Source organism: Triplophysa rosa, linkage group LG17 (genome assembly GCF_024868665.1).
Source record: "Triplophysa rosa linkage group LG17, Trosa_1v2, whole genome shotgun sequence".
Taxonomy (NCBI): domain Eukaryota; kingdom Metazoa; phylum Chordata; class Actinopteri; order Cypriniformes; family Nemacheilidae; genus Triplophysa; species Triplophysa rosa.
This window is the reverse complement of record NC_079906.1, coordinates 10,994,198-11,012,220: the sequence shown is the minus strand read 5'-3', so window position 1 is coordinate 11,012,220 and position 18,023 is coordinate 10,994,198. Positions and strand designations below refer to the sequence as shown.

General features: G+C 45.9%; 1 protein-coding gene across 1 annotated transcript in view; it reads left to right on the top strand.

The window, feature by feature from the left end:
- ralgps1 (Ral GEF with PH domain and SH3 binding motif 1) overlaps positions 1 to 13,537 on the top strand; it is a 112,977-nt gene extending 99,440 nt beyond the window's left edge. Inside the window, exons 18-21 of the mRNA XM_057356152.1 lie at positions 1,769 to 1,861; positions 2,119 to 2,224; positions 8,244 to 8,335; positions 8,525 to 13,537. Of these exons, the coding sequence (XP_057212135.1) occupies positions 1,769 to 1,861; positions 2,119 to 2,224; positions 8,244 to 8,335; positions 8,525 to 8,554 (321 nt within the window). The 3' untranslated portion in view covers positions 8,555 to 13,537. The remainder of the gene's footprint in view (positions 1 to 1,768; positions 1,862 to 2,118; positions 2,225 to 8,243; positions 8,336 to 8,524) is intronic.
- The last annotated feature ends 4,486 nt before the right edge of the window (positions 13,538 to 18,023 follow it).

Sequence of the window (18,023 nt, the reverse complement as noted above, 5' to 3'; positions counted from 1 at the left end):
CCCGGACGCTGCAGTGATAGCTGCCCACTGCTCCGGGGGTACGTGTGTTCACCACTTGCTGTGCGTGTGTTCACTACTCTCTGGATGGGTTAAATGCAGAGGTCACATTTTGTTGCCTTGTACTTGTACATGTGCAATGACAATAAATTGAATCTAAATCTAAAATCTGTTTGGTTTCTGACATTCTTCCAGATATCTTCCTTTGTCTTAAGCAGAACAAAGAAATGTATACAGGTTTGAAACAACCTGTGGGTGAGTAAATTTTGGGGTGAAATATCCCTTTAATGGGTGTGTCGTGTCACATTGTGCCGTGTCTAGTGTGGACAAAATATAAAATTCTAATGGGTTCTAGTGCGTTCTATTGTCTTTTGTCATGTCACGTCGCGCCGCCTCTGGTGTAGACACGGTGTAAGACAGGACTATGCTTTAGGTAAATTAGAATATTTAAGTCACTTTTGAAAAAAAATGCTTTAGAAACAATTTTACTGGTGTGCACATTGAGACAAAACAATGGCATTGACATATTTTAAGATATGTCAGGGCAAGTTAGTTTAAGTTAAGACAGCTCAAACATTCATTTTAGTCTGGAACTAGCCTTGTCTGTGAAACCGACCCTTAATGTGCTTCAGTGTGTGGTCGAACTCTGGCGCGGTTCGATTGAAATATAAATGCAACACTTAGGCATCTAGATGAACCCAAAACAAAAAAGGATAAGATGCGACCCTGAATATCAAGTGATGTGGTGAAATAAAAAGAGGGTTTATTAGATCTTGACTTTATTAGATTTTGACTAGTTTAAACCCTTCATGAGGTCGTCTTGGTTATGACTGTAACCTTTGTTCCCTGATGGAGGGAACGAGACGTTGTGTTGAGAGACAGACTGCGGTCTGATCTTGAGAACCTATCATCTCTGAGAGGAATTAAAAAACGCCAATGCACTTGGCGAATGGCACGCGCACGCCAATCTCCGCCTCACGAATACGGCAGAGGGGGGCCCGTCCAGCGCCCCAACACTGCGTGCCTGTTTCACACGGCACCTCACCCGTACAGGGAGGCGACTGTCGTGATGCCGACGCGCCTCAAGACCTGCCCGAGCAAGGGTCAAGTCTGACCAAGGGGTGAGGGTGCGAAGGCACTGACGCGTGATAATAATATGCCTAACAGGGCGGAATCCGGGGAGGTTTGACGGCTCTGCGACTTACCTGCTTATTGTCGCCAGCCAACGCAACGTCCAGTGGAGCGCAGTATGGACACGTCAGAGACACCGTCATGTCGAGAGTGCTATGGGGATAGAATAAAACCCAGAGAGAGAGAGGATACTCTTCTGTGAGAGAGTGAGCGTCAGGCCGGGGCAGAAGCCTTCCTCCGCGGGGGTCTACGTCTCTGGCAGGCCGTCGACTGGGAGGGCACAGATCCTGGAGGGGCCGCCGTGGGGAGGCAGGACTGCTGGGGCAGGCGATGCTTGGGACCTCAACGACCGATAGGTGGCCAGGTCGCGGCAGGGCATTGACTCGCCTCCGCCTTCTTCTTCGCGGAAAAGTGTTGTGACACATCCTTCACGGTGTCACCAAACAGCCCAGGTTGCGAGATGGGCGCAGCCAGAAGGCGTGCGTGCGTGTGTGTATGATATTCAATGTATTGCTGATAGTTAACATGTTTTCATGCACAGCTGCTTTGTAACAATGAAAATTGTAAAAAGCGCTATATAAATAAAAGTTGAGTTGAGTTGAATGTGTTTGATGTGCAGTTGTTATCTTTGTGATGGCAGCTCTCATCATGGCGGCGATATTGGATTGTCCTGTCTGGCTCTATTCTCATCTATTTTGGTTCCAAGGCACTAAGAGCAAATGAGCGAAGACATGTAAGTTATCCAATATTAATTCATTTGAAAATGAGAAGTCTTGCTGTATGAGGTGCTCTTTACTTTCTTTACATTCAGCTAGTTTGGTGAGGATCATAACTGCAAATACGAACTGTGCAAAGACACACTGTAGTAACAAATATGTAGCAACGCGTTATTTTAGCTAAGCACCTACTGTGTGGCCCACATGCATTTTGAAACATCACTTTTAAGGGTTTCTCTTAATCTCTTTATAATTGTATCTATTTGTCTTGAAGTATAAATCCAGGCCGTGTAAAAAGATCACACTCACAGGTTGGATGGTGGCACTGCTTGACAACCCTGAACATCCCAACATTTTCCAGCTCACTGATCCTGAAAGAGGTACCACAGTTATCCAGCTAAGAGGAATATCTCAAAATATATATTTTTTTGTGTTGCACAGAAGAAAGAGTCATATTCAAGTTTTAAACGACATACGGGTGAATAAACAGAATTTGTATGTATGAGTAAACTATTACTTTAAGTCAAATAGTTCCCAGCATTGTGAAAACTAGACATATAGAGCCGTGGAAAAAAATTTGAGACCACTACAAATTTTCATTTCAAATCAGCATTTCTTGGTGTATTGTCGTCATTCTAGCCCAGTGTCTGTTGAATTTAAATAAAATCAAACCTCAGGAGTGACATAAAGTCATTCAACAGCAATGTGAAAGACTGACAGCATGACAAGAAACATGAAAACTCATAAAAATCCAGGTTGTCACATAAAAAATAATTTTTGAACTTTTCCTAAATACATGTACAGATTTGACTGTCGTATTGCTTAAAAGTGAATATGAACATGTTTTCTTTGCAGTATTTGAGGTCTGAAAAAATACAGAGCATCTTTCCTGTTATTTTCACCAGTTTCTCCAGTTTTCATTTTCTACAAATAAATGCAAATAGAATACAATGCAATATTTTATTTGAAATTTGGTAAAAATATTGTTAGTAGTTAACAGAATTAAACAAGAATGATAATTTTACCTAAACACATACCTATGAATAATACATTTTGAAATCTTTTTTACTTTGTGTCTCTGTGGTGTTTGACAATGGTTTAGAAGCTGAAGTTCCCTTTCTGTCGGTCTCTCGACGTTGTGTCGAGCCGACAGATGGGGTTCGCTCTTGAGAACCTATCAACTTCTGACTAGTTTAGAAAAGGCCAATGAAATTGGCGAATGAAATTTGCATGCCGGACTCCGCCCCCGGATATCCGGGTATAAAAGGGAGACGGCGTGCTGCATTCATTCACCTTTTGTTCTTCGGAGCCTTCACTCTGATTGACTTCGAGACTTCATCTCTACGCCGAATTACTGCTGGAACCTTATGACGTGATGCAGTGGACTGTCCCTTCCTGCAGCGACTTCCCCTGGGCGTCTCGGCAGTGCCAGAAGAGTTCGAGTTTTTTTCTCTAAAAGAGCAAATTTCTCCAGCGTGGCATGTCCTGCTGTTCTCATGGGTGCAACACACTCATCGAGGAGGGAGACAGACACGATGTCTGCTTCCAGTACGCTGGGGCAGACGTTGTGGATACGTCCTGCCCGCACTGCGGGCGGTTGACGATTCAGACGTTGCGTCACGGGTGGCTGTGAAGAAAGACATCAAACCAGAAAGACAGCCAATAGCCTAGTGGGCAGTGCTCCGACACGTGGCACGGTTGCGCATCGGGCGACCTGGGTTCGATTCCCGTCTCGTGGTCCTTTCCCGAACCCTCCCACTTTTCTTCCTGTCCTCTCTAACAATAGCTGTACAATTAAAGTCAACAACAAATCTTAAAAAAAAATCTAGGCTACAATGCAAAATAAAAAAATTACAGCAAGATCGATAGCATGGTCACTGCAAAAAAATATGTCTTTTAATCTCTCCCTCATGTGGATCTCTTTTAATGGATTATCAACATGTTAAAGACATTTATGCATGTAATGTGGTCAAATTACTAAAATGATCCAAACTATCATGTGATTGATGCTTGTACTGGCAGCTCCGTCTGTTTTTTTTTTTTTTTTTGAAGACTGGTTAGGGGACCCCCAAGAGCCTTGACGCAATTCGAACACTGCTTGTGGTCCATGAGAAACTCCTCTGGCCGAACCTTGCATAGATGAGTAAGGCCGAGAAGGTCCGCTTTCTCGACGCGCCCATCTTGCAAGGGGGGGGGCTGTTTGGTGATTCTGTCGACCCGCAGTTCTCGAAAGTAAAGAAGCAGACAGAGGATATCAGGCATATCCTCCAGCGCCGCGACTCGGCCGCCACGGCCGTCGAGTCCCGTGCACCGTCTGCTTCCCAGCAGCCCTGGTCTTCTTCGACGCCCTCCGGCTCTCTCTCTTAAGAGTTCTCTCTCTCTGGGTGTATATCACAGCCGCTCTCACCCTCTACACGACGGTGTTCGGCAACTCGACGTTGCGTCACGGCGAGACCCAATGTCGAGGATAATCAGTAGCCCTCAGCACTCTCAGTCGACAGTGTATTGTGCTACATCATCGCCAGGCAGGTAAGTCAGCAGAGCCGATCTCCTCCCCGGGGGCTTCCCCACGGCAAGGAATCCGCACTGCCAGCCATCGAACCACCCCCTGGGAGGTCGATGAAGCAGATCGTACCCCTAGCCCCGGTCTCGGTCCCTGGGAGCCTGACTAGAGCTCCCAAACCGTCACAGTGGCTACGGGATATGATCCGTCTTGGCTACGCGATACAACTTACCAGACGCCCGCTCAAGTTCGGGACATCCTCTTACCTCAGTCAGAGGCAAGGATGCTCCCGTGCTTCGGGCCAGGGTCACCACACCTCTGGCAAGCGATCATGCTCGTCCCTCTGGCCGAGATGTTCAACGGGTTCTGCAGCCCATACTTCATCGTCCCCAAAAAAGGGGGTTGCTAGATCTGTGTACCCTGAACAGGCACCTACTCAAGCTGCCGTTCAGGATGCTCACGCAGAAGCGCATCCTGGCATCTACCAGATGTCAAGATTGGTTCATGGCAATAGACCTGAAGGATGCTTACTTTCATGTCTCGCTTTCGGGCGGGCGTATCAGTACAGAGTCCTCCCTTTCGGTCTGTCCCTTTCCCCGAAGAATCATGGAAGCAGCCCTCACTCCGCTCGGGGAGAGAGGAGTGCGGGTACTAACTATCTCGATGACTGGCTCATCTGGGCACACTCGCGAGATCTGTTGTGTACACACAGGGACCTAGTGCTCTGGCACCTAAATCGGTTGGGACCACAGGTCAACCGAGAAAAGAGCAAGCTCTCCCCTGTGCAGAGCATCCTCTTTCTCGGTATGGAACTCGACTCTGTCTCCATGACAGCGTGACTGACTCAGAGCACGCTCAGTCAGTCTTGAACTGCCTGAAACACTTCAGGCAGTCAGCGGTCCACCTGAAACTTTCAGAGGCTCTTGGGCACATGGCATCCTCGGTGGGGGTGGTCCCCCTCGGGTCGATGCACATGCGACCGCTCCAACACTGGCTACAGAGACGGGTTCCCTGGAGAGCGTGGCACACCGGCAGCAGGCGTATGGTCATCACGCCTTTCTGCCGACGCACCCTGACCCGCTGGTCTTCAATGACCTTCTTGCGGACAGGGTCCCCCTAGGGCAGGGGCAAGGCACGTCGTGGTGACGACGGATGCCTCCCTGCAGGGTTGGGGTGCCGTGTGCAACGGGCACGCAGTGTCGGGGCGGTGGACGCCCCCGCCTGCGTTGGCATATCAACTGCCTAGAGTTGTTGGCTGTGCTACTTGCACTGAAGAGGTCGCAACCTCTCGTGCAGGGCAAGCACGTGCTGGTCCGGTCAGGACAGCACAGCTGCCGTGGGGTTATTAATCGTCAGGGTGGCATTCGCTCACGGCAGCTAACACGACTCGCCCGACGCCTACTCCTCTGGAGTCAGCAGGTGATCCACACACATCCCAGGCGACCTGAACCAGACTGCCAACGCGCTCTCTCGTCAGTCGACGCCTCGCGGAGAGTAGCGACTCCATCCCCGCGCAGTCCAGCTCATATGGGAGCAGTTCGGCTAGGCGCAGGTGGACCTGTTGCCTCACTGGACTCCTCCCATTTCCGCTTTGGTACTCCCTGACCCCTCGGCACGAATACCCTAGCACATAGCTGGCCGCAGGGTAAGCGGAAGTATGCCTTCCCCCAGTGAGCCTCATTGCGCAGTTCTTGTGCAAGGCCAGGGAAGAGGAGCATCAAGTGGTACTAGTTACGCCCTAGTGGCCTAACCGCGCTGGTTCTCGGAGCTAAGTCTCTTGACAACAATTCCCCCTGGCCGCTCTCCCTGGCGAAGGACCTGCTTTCCCAGTGGAAGGGGCACATTACGGCATCCCAGGCAGACCCCTGGAACCTCCATGTCTGGACGGGACAAGGAGATCCTGAGTGGCCCACCCCCTGCGGTGGTTTGGACATCACTCAGGCTAGGGCCTCAGCCACTAGGCGGCTATACGCCCATAAGTGGCGCCTCTTCTCCTCCTGGTGCTCTTCTCGGTGAGAAGACCCGCGGAGTTGCTCGATCGGGAACATGCTGTCCCTTCCTCAAGAGAGACTGGAGAGTAACCTCTCCCCCTCCACACTGGGAGTGTATGTAGCCGCTACGGCCACTCATCACGATCCAGTTGCTGGGAAGCCTCTGGGACAGCACGACGTGGTCATTAGGTTCCTAAGGGGTGCGAGAAGGCTACCACCTCATCCGCACTCCGTACCCTCTTGTGACCTAGGTGGTGGGCCTCAAGAGGCCCCCCCTTCGAGCCCCTCGGAGCTGCTGCTCTTTCTCACCTCACAATAAAGATGGCTCTCCTGATGGCGCTCACCTCCAAGAGGGTAGGGGACCTACAAGCACCCTCCGTGTCCACAGATTGCCTAGAACTCGGGCCCGGTGATTCTCACGTTATCCTGAGACCCCGGCCCGGCTACGTGCCCAAAGTTCCCACCACTCCCCCTAGAGACCAGGTGGTGAACCTGCAGGGGCTCCCCACCGGGGAGGAAGACCCAACCCATCTGTGTTGTGTCCAGTACACGCACTGCGCCTCTACTTGGACCGCACGCAGAGCTTCAGAGGCTCTGAGCAGCTCTTTGTCTGTTTTGGAGGTCAGCAGAAGGGGAGGGCTGTCTCCAAACAGAGGCTGGCGCACTGGATTGTGGATGCCTTCGCTACAGCATACCGATCTCAAGATCGCTCCTGCCCGTTAGGAGTGAGGCACACTCCTCATGGGCACTGGCTCAGGGCGCCTCTCTGGCAGACATCTGCAGAGCTGCGGGTTGAGCTACGCCCAACACCTTCGCAAGGTTCTAATACCTACGCGTGGAACCGGTGTCAGCCCACGTCCTGCAGGGCAACGTGTAGGACCGGCAGCCGGTAGGGCGTACGCCTGCGAAAGCCCTTCCCCCTTCCTCTAGGGGGATCAGCGGCTATTTACGCCTCCCCTCTTTCCCCCACTGGGTAAAGAACAGGCATTCCATCCATCACTAGCACCTTCCTGGGGGCAGGCTGGGCAGAGCAGCCCTGGCCCTTAAGGCCGGGGAACAGTTGAGTTATCTACCACATAGCTCTAACCGGACCTAGTGCTCCAGATGTGGTAACCCCCCCCGTGGGCGGTTCCGTCTGATGTATCCTCATGAATGGTTCCCACCTCGGCAACCCATGACCTCCCTAGGTGGACCTCCACCTTGCGGTTAACTCCTTCAGTCCACACGTTTTCCCATGAGTTCTCTACTGATGGTGAGACCACGTGGTGTCTCCACTAATTCCTCCCTATGGTAGGTAGTGGTCTCTGTAGCGTTTTTCCCCCAGTGGGGAATAATGCCTACCCAGTGGCCCTTGCCGTGCCGGGCGGCTTCTAGCTGATAGAGAATCAAGGCCTCCTCCCGTGACGGCCAGTGGCAGGGGCTTCCCACCTTTATCTAAAGGATCACGCTGTGCCGTTTTCCATAGGAACCCCATCTGTCGGCTCGACACAACGTCAAGAGACCGACAGAAAGGCAACGTCTTGGTTACGGATGTAACCTCAGTTCCCTGATGGATGGAACGAGATGTTGTGTCCTTCTTGCCACAACTCTGGCCGCCCGCCGCAGCGGTCGAGGGATGCTCAGGCTCCACAGACCAAAAGGTGAATGAATGCAGCACACCGTCTCCCTTTTATACCTGGATATCCGGGGGCGGAGTCCGGCTTCGCCAATTTCATTGGCCTTTTCTAAACTAGTCAGAAGTTGATAGGTTCTCAAGAGCGAACCCCATCTGTCGGCTCGACACAACGTCGAGAGACCGACAGAAAGGGAACTGAGGTTACATCCGTAACCAAGACGTTTTCCTAGATCACAAAATCTATCGAAATGAAGCCAAGTGGGTTCATTTGTTTTCATTTGTGGATCCAGGCAATGTTTACAAGTTCCAGACTGGATCGCGTTTCTCTGCCGTTATCTGGCACAAACATCTGGCCGAGGCTTGCAGAAGTACAAGACCACAGGTAAGTTCCTTATGAAATAAACATTTTTAACTGAGTGGAAAATATTTTTCCAGGTCCTGAGCAAATTGCATGTGATGTTCTAAATTTGTAAGTTGTTTTTTAAAACAGATCTGCTAACATGGCAAAATTTAAATGTTTGGCATAAACATAAACCAACAGAAGGAATATTCTCCACCTTGTTCTCCCCAGATACCAGCAAACCTCATGTCCTTTGAATAGGCCTCGAGAGTGATGATAAATTCATGTGAATACCTAAAAATGTGAACAATTTTTGAACTGTATCTAGCCACCTGGGAATGATATTTTTACACTTTGAAGAAAGAAAGAAACTGTGTTTTTTGCACTTCAACCTCTGTGCAAATGGGCATAATATTGCTGGAAATGAAGTGGCAGCTGATTAAGTTCAGAAAGTCGGAAATTCATTCGGATGGAAACACATCTGTGCCCACAGAAGATGTCGCCTGGAATTCAGTTTCAATTCAGTTAGTTTTACCTAACAAACCTAAAGCTGTGTGTGAAATATGTTGTAAATAATGTGTCTAAATAACAATATCTAATTGATGTTTCCATGTGACTAAGTGCCAAAGTTATGACTTGTATTGTTACAGTTTTTCTCAATCGATTTTGCACATATCTCAGTCTAAATGAGTCATCATTTCCCTAAATATTTATCTCAAATAATGCAGAAAGAAAGGTTGTTTATGGCTGCTGTCATTGGTCAGTGTTGCTGGTCACTGAAGACCCTGTCACAGGACAACATAGTGAGGTTATTACTGTTATTTTATACTGTAAACTAAAAGCTTGATAGACATGATAGAGGTTTTATGTTCTTGTTGCTGATGTGTGTGGTTTTAAAAGCACCCACAATTTGATGATGTTGCTTTCAATACAGTCCTCCAACAATGAGAAAAAAACCCTGAAAAAAGTCTGTGTTGATCATTTTGAGTGCATCGACCTAAGTGTAAAAATGTGCATAAAATCGATACAGATCAACTGTGAACTTGTTAGCTTTACGTTAAATTCATGTTAGATGTTTAAGAGCACCTTGAGAGCAAAAGTGGAAGTTGGAACACAGTCTAAACCTGCATAGCGGGTTCATTGTAGTGATGTCACACACATCTTACTTTCTTGTGGGTAAAATACAGATTTTTATTATAAGCACATTACCTACAGTAAATTATGCTTGGGAAACTTTTGACAGTAAATTGACCCTCCTCAGTACACTTCACAAGGCCAGTTCACATCAACAGTAATTACATTTAACTCTTTCCCCGCCGTTAATACAATTTTCTGTCATTTCTAACACAAGTGGTGAACTTGTCATTAACAAGTTTTTCTGGATTTCCATGTTTTCAGTGATATACAGTACAGCACCTTGGAAATTATAAGGTTCTATCGCCATTCTGAGTTTTGAGATATTGAAAGTTTCTGCATTTCATATAGCAAAAGTGATATGAGGAACATGTCTCTGTCATACATGATAAAAATCCTCTTAAATTTGTAAATTAAAGCAATAAGCCACCCTTAGCTGTTATAAAATGCAGTCTAACCCACTGCTTCGCGGGCTTTATTGCTTCTATAAAACGGTTATTCCATATGCGTAGCAAGGTTTCATAAAATAAAGTAAATAAAATGATATTTAGGCTATGTAATGCGGTCAGCCGTTATAAATCGGGTATTTTATAACGGCTTAGAACTCGTCTCAGCCAATCACAATCAAGGACCAGAACTGACCGTTTTATAAGGGGATTTTTGGAACAGGTCAAATGCAGACAGAACCTTCTAATTCTAAAAAATCACTTTTTGCTTGGAATTATAAAGTGCTATCTTGCAAAACATTAGCTACTGCAATAATTCTCAAGCAACACAAACAGTTTACTTAAATTATTTAAAACATACAATTAGTGTTGTAATAATGTGTTGACCGGTATAAAAAAGTTACATTGAACCAAGTTAAAAACGTCCCGAAATGTACACAACTTAAAGGTGCAGTTTGTAACAATTTTGCAGGAAAATATCCAAAAACCATTAAGCTAGTGTTATATATTTTGTTCAGCTGAGTACTTACAATATCTCAAATGTTTCCAACTACTTGTACATCATGAGAAAATCGCCATTCTAAACATTTACATGGGAATGTGCAGTAGTGTTGCTTTCGTCAATGAAAATTATGACGAAATATGGTCGTCAACGAACCTTTATCACGTGACGAAAACGAGACGAGACGCAACGTAAATGCTGGTCATGTGTCGATGACTATAATTAAATGTACAATGCAATATTGTTGACGAATAAAAACGAGACTAAATGTGGTTTACAAAATAAAAACTATGCTAAAATGTCTCTTCATTGTCGTTGACCAAAACGAGACGAGACGAAACGTTATTTCGTCTGATGCGGAATCCTGTTATTTAAATGTCATCTGGCTGTTCTGCGTGTCTGAATGAATTATGTGCACAGTCTAACATACAACACGAGTGATGGTCGAGTATTTATCTGTGCTGCACTGTATGAGGATGTGAACACAAGAACTTCATCTCCAGAGTTGCTCTGAGTTTATTTTACGAGCGTTTACTGTTTGAGTGAAGCTATCGGCAAACACAAAAACTCAAGCGTCTAACCAAAGACCCGTCAAAATAAAAGTCCCGTTAAATTGAACACTCCGACAAAAAATACTTTAGTGAACTATAATAACTTTAAACCTCTCTAGCTCCAGTGCTATGTGCAAAAAAAGTCTGCATTAATTTACTGCATTCTGTATGCTACTACAGGGCACTGAGGGCACTTACTCTTCTCCTGTTGGTTCTTTGCAATGCTGGCAAATGTAACCTTCCAGTTGACTTGCCAAATCACTTACATTTGTTTTATTAATAAAGGATATTGGAAGTAAAATCGGTCTGGGTTATGACAAATGCTACACACAGCGAGAAAAAGAAAATTTGTATAGGAAAAAGATGCATCGAGAATTGTTTTATCATCACATTCGCCCTCTGAATCGTAATCGAATCGCATCGTGACGTGCCTAGAGATTCCCACCCCTACCGATGGCCGTAAATTCAAATCAGACGTCTTCCGTGTCTGGAATAAGATAACCTTGTTTGAAATGGGTTTGGCTAAAATAATATTTTGGTTTCGTCTATACTACTAGGTACTTATACTGACTGGGTTACATAGAATTGCATTACAAAAAAGAGACTAAAATACAATTTTCATTGACTAAAACTAGACTAAAATGTCATCAGTTTTTGTCGACTAAAACTAGACGAAAATAGTCATGGATAATTCTGACTAAAATAAGACTAAAATGCTCAGACTTTTAGTCGACTGAAACTTGACTAGACTAAAAAGTGTATGAACGTGACTAAAACTAATAAAAACTAAAATGACAGCTTGACACAAAGACTAGACTAAAACTAAAATTAAAACAGGCCGCCAAAAACAACACTACTGTGCAGTCGCCTGTCAATGGCATCATATCCACGTTCCCCTTTGTTACCGCCTTTACTGACGTAGAAACAGCATGACAACAGTGTCGTGGACAAATGCGGAAGTAGTGTGTTGCGTCTAGCAAGCCACTGACTTGTTTCGAGCAGTCACTTATTTATGGACCACAATTATTTACAACAATTATAAAACTTTACCTCATCTGCTAACATGATTTCTCATTCCCGTCTGATTGATGGCCATCAGCGGTGGAGTTGAAGACAACAGATCCCATCATTCCATGCTCCTTCACAGCGTCATCAAGCTATGGCATTCTTGTTGTTTTGATCGTGCGCCCTCTAGCGGCGTTTTTTTTACAAACTGCACCTTTAAAGAAAAAACATCACATAAATATGTAAATAACTTGTCACAGAATAAGAATGTGAATAAATGAAAAGTTATAAAATGTGATACAAATGTTGATAGATTCCAAGGTGACAAGTAGGGGTCGGATTTGATATATTCTATATTTTTATATACAGTAGATGAAAATATTCTGGGCCATGTGGTATTGCCAAATACCACAGTGGAACCCATAAATGTGTGCCAATCTAAACTTCAGTTTGAGGTTCTACAAGGTCTACAGACAATATGAACAAACTGTTATGGCTTTATGATGTCTGAATGCTTCTCGGCAGAGGTGTAAAGTACTTAAGTAATTGTACTTTATTACAGTTTTTAAGTATGAGGTTCATTACTAACACTAGTTACTTGTATAAACCTTCATCTTATTTTTACCTTGAAAGGTACAGTCGTTTTGTAAAACTAAAGAATGAAAAATACATTTGTAGTTAGATGGAGTAAATTACACAGTTTGAGGTGGGGCCACGTTTCTTATTGGACTACTGCTTTACAACTGTGATGTTTACATTTATATTACACCCATAATTTCATCAAAACTCAAAACAACCAGGTAGTAAATACAGGAAATAAAAAGACCTGGAAACCAGAAAGACACCATCAGATGCAACAGCCGCTTAGTCTTGTGGGTTTAATGTTCGCTCTATCAGAATTTATTCAGCAAATACGTTTCCATTTTTCATTATTCGCATTAACTGATTTCCATCATACGTTTCTGATGCGAAACTTCCAAATGTGCACAAAACCAGGGTGATGGAAACCCGACTTGTGACAAGAGTTTCTCTTTATAGTGAAGTGATTTCCATTCATCTTTAAGACTTACAGAATCTATCAATATGTTCCTTTGCACTTTTTAATGTAGCTTTCATTTTCAATTTGGAAATAGTAAATGTTTGAGAGTATGTGCAAAGAACACACACTCAGTATTTTTTACATTTCTACTTTTCTGGCATCAAAGCGTGGGCAGCTTCAGTAAGTAGGTATTCAAATGAACAATGTCCTGAAAAATGTGAAGAATTGTTGTGTTCTGCAATATCTCTGAACATCTTTCTCCTCCCTTGTGGACTGATTCATTCTTTTGGAAAACTATAATGCCTTTTTAGTCGTAGTTCACATAATTAGGCTATTTATTTAGCTTCTTTATTTTTTTGCTTATTTTTGAATACTTTGGCTTGTATAAATTGAAACATATGTATAAAAGTACATTGCAAAGTCCAGCATTTTACACAATGACACGTTTATGAAGTGTAGAAATACGACACAATGATATGATATTAGGGCATTTGTGCAATGTATGTCTAATGAACTTTGATCAAAATGCTGTATAAATGAAATAAAGTGATCAAGGTGCAAACTGAAGACATTTGCTGGTTCTACTGTAAGTTCTTTGAAACATTAATATGTTGGTCAACTGTCAGTGATCAACTGCTCTGTCTTTCTGGGTGTTTATTACAGTAGGCAGTCCTTTTATTATTGATAAACATGTTGGTTTGCGTGACACTGTTCAGACACAGCAGTTTAAAGAACATCCTGATAATCAGGAATAAACTTTAAAATAAAGCCTAATTTTGCTTTGACATCAATTATTTTACACTTGCATGCTAAGTGACATCTTGTATCATTCAGCATTTCTTAATAACTTTTATTTTTTTATACTTTGTTTGCACCTGATTTGATTTGTAAGGAAAGCTTACAAGCTTTCATTTCGGGTTTAATATTATTATGCATTGCATGTTTACCAAATATATTAAAATGTTCGACATATGCTCAGATTTAGTCAGTTTTTAGTCACATACACAGCCTCTTGTGTACCATACACTCTTAAAAATGAAGGTCCTTAAAAGGTTCTTCACATTGATGTCATGGAAGAACCATCTCCCTTACCATTTCAATGAGCCTTTTGTGAAACAAAGAATCCTCGGGTGTTAAGGGTATAACTTTCTCAACCACAATTAGTTTGAGACTGCTATAAGTCTAAATCAGCTAAAAATCACGTGAAACAATCAGACAGTAAAAATGTGTTTTTGTCGTTTTATATAACCATACCAACAAACAAAAAGAAACTAAGAAAAACTGTACATGTTTAAGCACGAGTTCTTTATGGAACCATTTAGACAAAAAAGGGTTTTCTATGGCACCGTGAAGCACCTTTATTTTTAAGATATATCTGTTCTGTTTTTCTCAGAAGATTGGAGATTTCTCCGAAGCACTCACTCATAGCACCTTTTCAGTCAACATGAACACAATTTTTCTCATTTTGCTGTAGGTTGTTGTTGAAGGTAGTAGAGATGCATTCAGTAATTTATTGTTTATGTACTTACGTAACATCGGTTCCCTGAGATACGGAAACGAGTACTGCGTAGCAGGACGCTATGGGGAAAACTCATTTTTCTCAGATGACTGAAGCTTTTTAATAACGCAGTGAATACTGCACGGCCATTGGTTCGTGCAAAGTAAAACTTCGAACCAATGGCAGCAAAGCTGCATGGACCTATGGCGATGGAGCCCGCCAAACTGGGCGGGGCTTATGGCTATATAAGCAGACACATCGCCGCAGTGTCCTCAGGTTACTTCGACTGAAGCGAAGACCAGCTGCAGCTTGTAAGCACGGCCAGGAACGCACTACTTGTTCCCGTATCTCAGGGAACCGAGGTTACATAAGTAAACGAGTACATTCCCTATCGATACTTCACTCGTACTGCGTAGCAGGACGCTATGGGGAACCAATATAATCCCGCCGTGCTACAAGAGGAACGATAAACACCAGTTTACCCCGGAGCCAGGGCTCGGGGGCCAAGTATGGAGTAGGGGAGCCCTGCGGGAGTGGATGTGGCTAAGCTAAGAGGTGGTCCAGTCCGGTTAATAGTCCCAGTGTGCTTGGTGCCAGTGCGGTTGGAAGCAACAGTCAGGAATCAACCGTTTAGCAGAGAGGACCCGAGCCTGCAAGGCCGGGAACATCCAGACTATAGAATCTGGTAAATGTGGAAGGTGAAGCCCAGCAGGCTGCCGCACAAATCTCCGCTATGGACACACCGCTAGACCATGCTCATGAAGAGGCGACACCTCTAGTAGAGTGGGTTCTAACTCCCGTGGGGCATTGAAGGCCCAAGGAAGAATATGCTAGCGTAATAGCCTCAACTATTCATTTAGAAAGTCTCTGCTTCGTGACCGGGGACCTTTTGGTGCTGTCACCGAAGCAAACAAAGAGCTGTTCCGACCACCTGAAGGGGGCAGAACGCTCAATGTAAACCTTCAGTGCTCTGACAGGGCAGAGCAGGTTCAGCTCCGAGTCCTGCTCGGTGGAGGGGAGCGCAGAAAGCTTCACTACCTGTGCTCTAAACGGGGTACAGACCACCTTATGTACGTAGCCATGCCTTGGTTTGAGGACCACCCTAGTGTCGTCAATGCCAGAGCTAGAAGCAGAGTGGTTTTAAGCGTTAGGGGACGGAGGTCCACAGACTGCAGAGGCTCAAAGGGAGAGCTCTTAACTCTGTGGGCAGATCCCATGTGGGAACAGTGAGGGTGTGAGGAGGGCAGAGCCGCCTGGATCCCTTCAAGAAACAAACAGCGAGGTTGTTCTTACCCACCGTTTGGCCTGCTATGGGGGCATGGGAAGCCGAAATGGCTGCCAAATAGACCTTGAGCGTGGAAGGGGAACAACCCTTATCCAACAGCTCTTGCAGGAAGGACAGTATCAACGATATGCTGAATGAGACTCGTTGGCTGGGAGACAGAGCGCTCTTGGCAAAGTTGATCCCGAGTCCCAGGCATTCTAGATGGCTGAGGAGAAGGGACCTGTGGGACCGTAGCTCGTCCTCTGTCTGTGCTAGAACAAGCCAGTCGTCGAGGTAGTTTAGAACGCATATTCCCTTCCGCCTGAGAGGGGATAGAGCCTCGTCCATGCACTTCGTGAAAGTGCGAGGAGCCAGGGACAGCCTGAATGGAAGGACCGTGTATTGATATGCAACCCCTTCGCAGGCGAATCTCAAGAAACGTCAGTGATGGGGGCTATCTGGATGTGGAAGTACACGTCTTTCAGATACAAGGAGAAGAACCAGTCCTCTGGGCATATTTGCGAGAGGTTCTGTTTCAGGGTAAACATTCTGAAACGCTGTTTCATAAGGGTGTCATTCAGTTCAGATGTTGAAGTTCAGATGTTCGTTCAGATGTCTGAGATCGAGGATGGGGCGGCGTGTATAGCCTCGCGATACTATCCCCAGAACCCAATCCGATACCCCGGGGATGGCCCGTGTGGCAAGGGGTTGAATGTTTTGGGGAGGTATGCTGCCTAGTGGGGGCTTGACTCCTGTGGTACGTGGAAGAGGAAGGTTGCTCTTTTTCTGAAAAGGTTTGTGTTTTATTACATTTTCCGCTATAACAGCGATTAGTTGTGTGGGCGCTAGAATGGGCCCAACATTCACAACAGGGTTGAAAAACACATTTCCGCCAGCAACCGGGATTGAACAGAGCTCGTTTGGAAGGAGGTCCAGCCGCAGCAAGACCTGGTCCCTTCCTCTTCCTCACTTGAGTCTCAGGGCGGCGCCTGAGGTGCAGGGTCCAGCGTGATCTTCGGCCAGGGTCCCTAGCGCTGAGGGAAGAGTTTTCCCAGGTGAGCGGATGAGGACCTGGAGCCGGGTCTTTTCGGCAGGAAGTGCTTCATGGCCTGCGAAGATTTCTGCACTGCCACAAAGCGTTCTTCGAAGCCCTTAACCGCAGGTCCGAAGAGGCCTGTGGCAGAGATCGGAGCATCGAGGAAGGGGAACTTGTCCGCCTCCTTGATCTCCGTGAGCATCAGCCATAAGTGGTGCTCGAGTACCACGAGTCTGGGCGCGTAGTGCGAGATCCGTTGCGCTTCGCAGCTCTCTGAAAGACATGGGGGTCAGTTCCAGACTCATCCATTCCCTGGAGGAGTTTGGCCTGAAAGACCTGGAAAACTGCCCTGGAGTGAAGCGCTGAAGCCGCTTGGCTGGCGGACGAGAATGAGCGTCCAGCGAGGGCCGAAGTCGTCCTTCATGGCTTAAGGTGGGTCAATTTCGCCGTCCATCCTATGGCCCTGGGCGGACACAGATGTGCGGCCACTGACTCATCGAGGGGAGGCAGCCTCTCGTAACCTCTGTCCTCTGAGCCGTCGACCGAAGTGAGAGCGGAGGAAGAAGAAGGTCGTAGACGAGCCGAATAGGGGGTGTGCTATGACCTTGTAAGTTCTTTGTGAACTTCCGGGAAGAATGGTGACGTTCGCTGACGAGGGGCCTGGGGGCGCCCGGCAGGAACCACTCATCCAGACGGCTGCGAGCAGGTTCTTCTGGATACCAGGGGCTCTAGGAATGGAATCACGGGATGCTTTGGTAATCGAGCGAGCTCACAGGATCGGCACTCCGACAAGTATCGACACGCGAAAGACACACCCGAGGACGATGATCATGAAATTCCTGAACTTCAGAGATAGGGAGCGAGTACTAAAGGCAGCCAAAATCAAAGGGAATGTTCTTTACAATAATGTACAAGTCTGTTTTCATCCAGACCTCTCCGCCGGCATCCACAAAATGCAGCGCGACTATGATGAGGTGCGGAAAAGGCTGCGAGACAAGGGGATTCACAAGCACAGAATTCTCTTTCCAGCACAGCTCCTGCTGACTCACGAGGAAAGATCCTACACCTTCCAAACTCCATCTGAAGTTGACAAATTTGTCCAATCACTTTGAAAGAGCACAACGAACTGGATGTTAGGAATATGTAACGGTAATATTGGTTAAGATAATTCATTTTATATAATTCTCACACAAAAGAGAGTAACAACTTTTTTGCGTTACGTTCTCATGTCCAAACGTTTATTTACATGATCACA